General features: G+C 47.3%; 1 protein-coding gene across 1 annotated transcript in view; it reads right to left on the bottom strand.

Annotated features, from left to right (window-relative positions):
* The window catches only part of PLXNA4 (plexin A4), a 357,753-nt gene that overhangs the window by 81,624 nt on the left and 269,304 nt on the right, over positions 1–6,825 (bottom strand). Inside the window, exon 8 of the mRNA XM_012806241.2 lies at positions 5,444–5,558. Within this exon, the coding sequence (XP_012661695.1) occupies positions 5,444–5,558 (115 nt within the window). The remainder of the gene's footprint in view (positions 1–5,443; positions 5,559–6,825) is intronic.

Raw genomic sequence — 6,825 nt, 5'->3', positions numbered from 1 at the left:
GGCTGTGAGGGGTAAATGCCCATGGTCTGTCCCTGTCTCATGGCACAGGAGTTATTTTAGCTTATTTGGGCTGTATGTCAAGCTGCAGTCCAGGAGCTAGGATGTTCCAGAACTGGAGAGGACTCGACCCTTAGGACACCAGATTTCATGATACAAATATGGGCTCCAGGTTTCTTTTCAGGGGAGATGGGGTAGGAGGAGATGTTGGGAGAAGCTGTCAAATACAGCTTAGTAAATCAAATGGAATTCATTTTGCCTCCTCTGATCTTACAACTTTTCTCTGGAGCATGCACATGTGTTGAACTTGGAGAGGGGCAGCAGTGTGGGGAACGTCCTCGGTGAGCCTGCACACCTGGGGGCCAGATGTGCTCCACCTCTCCATCCTGTCTACTCTAGTGCCCAGAGAACAGAGATTCAGCAGATGCCACTTTGCAGTTCAGTTTAGACAAAAACAAATAACCTGGTGAGGACACATTCCTTTTTTGTTTGTTTTTGTTTTTTGGCTGGGGCTGGGTTTTAACCCACCGCCTCGGGTATATGGGGCCAGCGCCCTACCTTAGAGCCATAGGCACAGCCCAAAATTGGACTCTTTTTTTTTTCTTTGCAGTTTTTGGCCGGGGCCGGGTTTGAACCCGCCACCTCTGTATATAGGGCCAGTGCCCTACTCCTTGAGCCACAGGCACCACCCAGTGAGGATGCATTCTTGTCAATGGGTTTGCTTTTTCATGGAATTTCATTTTGTTCCCCACGAGCATCACTCTTGTGAAGTAGGTGGGGCTCCTGGGGAGGTTCCGGTCAATCTGTGGAGGAGCAGGGGATTCCAAAACCACCTGAGGAACAGTGGCTCCCCCGGCTCATTGGAGGTGTGGGCATGGCTATCAACAGCTGCCCCCCAGTAAGGCCGCTCTTGTGGGGAGCACGGGACCCGGGGCGTGGAGACATGGCCACCTGTTTCAGTCGTACCTTGCCTCACCTCCCCTCTGCTATTTGGTCCCCAGGCTCTGGCAGCTGATCTGAAGACCCAGGGCTGTTATCACAATGCCATCATTAGTTGAAACAAAATCATTCCTTGTAACTAGAATATAGTTACCATAAACGACATATGTTATTGGGCATTCTATTTCTAATAATTGTAATTATGCTGGAATAGTTGCCATTAATGTAATAATAACAATGGTGGACCAGTTCTCTGTTCCAGACCAATAACCTCACCTGAACACACTCTTTGTTCAGCGGGGAAAAAGGAGGTAATTCAACATCCCCGGTGACAGTCAACAAAGCCAATGCTGAAATGGAAGACGCCCAGATGAAAGCATTCCTGGGGTGCAGGATGGTGCTGGGTAGATGAAAGCCACCTGGCAGCCTTACTCTTAGCTAATAAGAGGACATTGTCTGTAATCCCCCACTTGAAGGGTAAAAGGAAATGAAAACCCAGGAGCTTCCAGAAGAATCACTGGGGTCTGGCTGTACCTTCATTCCAGGAGGGTGAGTTTAGCCTAGCTATCCAGGGAACCTCTGGTCCTTGGGTCACCTTGTTATGTACAACTGGTAGACCTAAGCCTTGCTACTCACCTTGTAAGACTGCTTCTTGGGCATGGATTTCCAGCTTGTTTCTATTGTACTTACAATTACAGAACTTCAGCAGTCATTTAGACCAATGACCCCATTTTACAAACCTTTAAATACAGATCTACAGAGATCTTATTCACCTTTAAACTTCTCACAATGCCTTAAGCGTGGGAAATACTTAGTGAAATAAAGAACGCACAGTTACATCCTAGGTAAACTTGAGTATCAAGCTGTGAATAAGCTATTCTTCTGGATGGGAGAAAGGACCATAGTGATAAGGGGCTTCTGCAAAATCACCTTTCAATTGTGTAGTTTTCTTTTTCACTCCTTATTCCTGCTACTATCTCTTCCTAGAAGTACATACAGTCATGCTCCACATAATGATGTTTCAGGCAACTATGGGCCATGTATAGGACGTGCTCCCATAGACTAGGTTATTGTACCATATTTTCTATGTTTAGATGTGTTTAGATACACAAATACTTTCCACGTGTTACGGCTTCCTGCAGTATTCACTATAGCAGTAGGCTGTATAGGTTTGTAGCCCAGCAGCAATAGCTATACTCCATGGCCCAGGTGTGTACTAGGCCTTACCATCTAGGTTTATGTAAATACACTCTAGAATGTTTGCAAGACAAAATTGTCTAATGATGCATTTTCAAGAATGCATCCCGCACCGTTAAGCAACACAAGATTGTATAATATGAAAATACATGTACATATATAATGTAAAAATATAAAAAACAAAACAGCACCATTAAAAAATCATCATACTTCCCTTAGTATTGGAGGACTTTCTTTTGAATGCTGAGGATGATGACCTCCCTCTGACAATGAGCCAGTGACTCAAAATGGCTGGAGTCAGTCAATAGTTCACAAGCATTTAACTTCTCCCTGGCACCTTCACTATGAAGATGATACTCCAACCACCACCATGAGGTGGTCCAGCTTCTCCACATTCACATTCAAAATGGCCCTAGTACTGAGCTAGGTGGAATCCAAAGTCCACCTCTGGACCAGAATCATACCCTTTGCTTTTCCTTCATGTGGAATAAATGAACAACCGAAGTGAAGAGGAACCAAAGTTAATTCCACGTGACAGTGTGCTAGGGAGGCATGGTAGTTCCAAGTCACTCTGGAGTTACCTGCCAGGCTCACTAGAGCACAGCTCCCTTGCAACGGGGAGGACTGAAGCACAGCTGCAGTAGCTCAGTGCAGCCCTGAGCCCCTCTATGGCCCATGGTTGCCCAGCCAGTTCCTTTCTTGGAGGCCCTGAGATGCTGCGACTCCCCAGCAGACTCTGCCACAATCAGCTACAGAGAGGGTGTTGTGCCTAGTTTGCTGTCTGGGTACCAAAGGCATCATTCTTCTAGAAGGGGCCCTGCATTGCACTGGGAAACAGGTTGGGCGCTTGTTTTACTCTTTTTAATTTTTTCCCCCTCCTTCTGAGCAGCAGATGCAAGCTCCTTTTATACATTTAAGAGAAAGAAATTTAGGACAAGAGGAGCAAACAAGAAAGAAAAAGTAGAAATTTGAAAACCTTCTTCAAGGTAATTAAGTGATTAGAGGCCTTCAAAATCTACCAGATCACTCAATTGTGTTTGCTTTCATTTTATTCTGGAAACTTCTGCAGTATCACCTCTGCCAGATCCACCAGTCTGCAAAGCTGAAGAGAAGCTGAAAGCCACTTTGTCTTAACTCCCATCAAGTTATATGCAATTTTCAGACTGAAACAAGAAAACCATATTTCCCAGAACCCTGCTTGCAGCCCTGGTGGGTCCATGTGCCCCAAGACAAAGTCCTGGCTGGGTTGATGAGACTGTGCAGCCTTTTATCAGCATCTGCATATCAAGGGTATACCCTCAGCTATCCCCACTCATATCTCTATTATTACCTTCACATCCATTTTGTCTTTGTTAAAGAAAACTAGAAAACTGACCCATGAATATGAGATTTACACTCCTACTTAAAAGCCAAGCTGTAACCCCTGGCCTTCCTTTCTCAGTGTTGTTTTTTTTTTTTTTTTTTTTTGAGACAGTCTCACTTTATCACCCTCAGTAGAGTGCTATAGTATCACAGCCAACTCACAGTAACCTCCAGCTCCTGGGCTTAGGTGATTCTCTTGCCTCAGCCTCCCGAGTAGCTGGGACTATAGGTGCCCACCACAATGCCCAGATATTTTTTGTTGTAGTTTGGCTGGGGCCAGGTTCAAACCCGCCACCCTTGGTATATGGGGCCAGTGCCCTACCCACTGAGCCACAGGTGCCTCCCCATCTTCCTTTCTCTATAAAGTGACAACCTAGGGGTCTCTTGCCCAGATTGCAAATCCAGAATAGCCATTTCCAGTCATAAACCCACCCTGCTGGAGAGGGAGAGGGTCTGTGTCCAAAGTTTCCACAGTCTCTTCCTGTTTCCTACAAGGGACTCCATGGGAGTCAAGATAAAGGTTTTTATCCTTTCTCAGCTTTCCCAACTGGTGTGTGGGGCGAAGGTCTCAAGTGTGGAGAGTCCAAAGAATAAAATAAAAGGAAAACAATCGCCCTATCCGAAGTATTTCGAAGGTCCCTAGTACTCCATTAGCTGGATGGGCATGTTCCTGTTGCTGCTCTGATTTGCTCCCTGCTCCTCCACTCAATAGGGGTCATTCTCTCCCTTAATGACTCCCCTACTCCTGGCCTCTACCTCTAAAATGAACTGCCATGCCCACTCTCCACCTGATGAACTCCTGCTCAGCCATCAGGGCCTGGGCTAACTGGGATGGGGGGCTTGGGTTTTCTGAGGGCTAAACACAGTGCAGTCATTCCCCTGTGCTAGAGGAGCCCAGGGTAGCAGATGTTGGTATTGGGTATCTATCGCTCTTCCCTTTTAGCCTTTGGTATCAGATGCCTTTGCTCTGACCGTGAAGCATGCGGGCTAAATGTAGGGTGACAAGTGTTGGGGGAGGGTGTGGAGTAACTGGGTGGGGCTGTCTGCCCTCTCCATGCCCCTTGCTTCCTAAGCCTGGACAGTCTCCTGCTCTCACAGCTGTGGGGCTTGCCACATGGTCTTGCCACCTGTGTGGGTGTGTGAAGGGGTGGGAAGGGACATTCAAGACTGGGGGTGGAGGAGAAGGAGCTGGAGCCTGTTGAGCTCAATGCTGCCTGAGAGAGTGCAAGAAACACTGTTGTGTTTGGGCAACAGAAGACTTTCCCACAGTGTCTTCATGCCTGGTGTCTTTGAGGTCCTTGCCCACACACGTGCATCCTAAGAGAGGCAACAGCACTGGCAGCAAGCATTTTTGTTATTGTGAAGAGTTTACAAGGAGAAGAACAAAAATTAGAAGGGAATAGAAAGATATCTTAGCCTTGGAGCCAAACTCTGTCTCAGGGATTCGTCAAACTGGACTGAGCCTCAGAAGCATCTGGAAGGCTTATGAGAGGCAAAATTGCTGGGCCCCACCTGGAGAGTTTCTCATTTGTGCAATGGAAGGCAGCAATACTAGCAAGTTCTCAACTGATGCTGATGTTGATGCTGCTGGTGTGAGAACCATACTTTGAGAACCACCGCTCTGGTTCATAAGTTGATCATCCTTTCATGCTATTTCTCTCCCTCCCCTGCTCATCTTGCCCTCTTTGGCTTCAGACTTTCTCTGTAAACAGTGCTCTGAGGAACAGCTAAGGAGCCTATACACAGCCCTGAAATAGTACATTTACAATTATTTCTAGGACATTCCAGGACACCCACCTCTCTGGAATTAAACTTACCTGGTATGTGAAGGGTCCTCCTGGCTGGAGTGACCTGGCATACATCTTTGTCTATAACTGAACTTCTGGGGCTGACCCAGAACCTTTGGTTTGCTCACAAGTGGCACTCACCATTGGCAGTGGGGACCTACCTCAGGCAGCTTCACTCGTCCTTCCTGGAAGGAGCAGGTCTTGGGGTCATGAGTGCAGACGTGTCGGTATTTACACCAGTGGCAGCGGTATGGGCTCTCCACACAGGACAGGCACCTGGGCACAGAGTCAGAATCTAGGTGAGCTTGAAGCAGAGGGCCTGAGTCCCATGGGTCTAGCAAAACATTTTTAGTATTAAGAGAAACTGCCTCAAATGCTCAGGAAGAGAGCAGACCTTATATCAGTGGTTCTCAATCTTCCTAATGACCCACAGGTTAAGAACCACTGTCTTATATAAATCTATCCCTTTACTCCCCAAGTCCTCAGGAAAGTATGAGTCCCTGGACTCCTTCCTGACCCATGTATAACTGAGAACCCTGGTCCTTCAAGGACCTTATCACCCCACCACATCCCACCCACACACAGGGTGATATCCTCCTTGCTGAAGAGGGAGTGATAAGGTTAATAGGGGGGCCTGTCTGGAGAGACCATTAGAATGGGGGTACATACAAACTCAGGTTTTAATTCAAATTGGTCTCAGCTGTCAAGGATCTGTGGACCCAGACAGAAGAAGGTACTGAGTCTACTCTCAGGATAGCAGGTTCCTCCACAGTGGGCAATCCCACCACTACTCTTGGCCCCTAGGAAATAAGGGCTGTTTACAGGAGCTCCACATTTCTTAGAAACCCAACATGGTTCTCTTTTTCCAAAAATTCAAATGTCTCTGCACAAAGGCTAAGCCCATCATGGTGCCTAGGTCTGCTGTCCCCATATAGGTTTGGTGTTTTGGCCATGACCAGGTTCCACTCTCACACATTATCCCTCCACCTGGAGGGCCGTCCTCCCTTCCTCCACCTGGCTACCTCCTTGACTAAGGCAGAGTTGGTCACCCTGGGCCCTGTCCCTGGGACACCACTGACCTTCTGGTATTAAAATACCCCATGAACCATGCAGCCCTTTCACTAGACTGTCAACTCCTGGAGGCAGAGATTGAGCCTTTGAGTTGTGTTACTTTTTCTTTCCTCTGCATCTACTGAGAAACACATTGCTTTGTATGTATCATATGCTTAAAATCATTTTATGGACGGACTGGACATTTCATACATGATTCTCCTACCTCCTCTGTTTCCACAAAGGGGTAGAAGGGGTAGGAGGGACTAGGCCACCACATGGGAAAGCTAGAGGTAGCTCCAGGAAGAAGCAGGAAGAGAATCCCAGTGTTGCAGAAGCTCATTTCTGGCTGAGAATGCTGGATAGCTCCTTACAGGGGTCCACAGCTGCCATACCAGATTTATAGACCCTAAAATCCTACCAACCTATAGCCCCAACAGGGCTTTGGTAAGGTCAGCTCCCTCTCCTGCACATAGAGGAGAGTGGAGCAGCA

The sequence above is a fragment of the Otolemur garnettii genome, unplaced genomic scaffold, assembly GCF_000181295.1.
Source record: "Otolemur garnettii isolate 467f Iridium unplaced genomic scaffold, OtoGar3 scaffold00049, whole genome shotgun sequence".
Classification (NCBI taxonomy): Eukaryota; Metazoa; Chordata; class Mammalia; order Primates; family Galagidae; genus Otolemur; species Otolemur garnettii.
The sequence above is the reverse complement of the archived record's forward strand: the minus strand, read 5'-3'. Positions and strand labels throughout refer to the sequence as shown.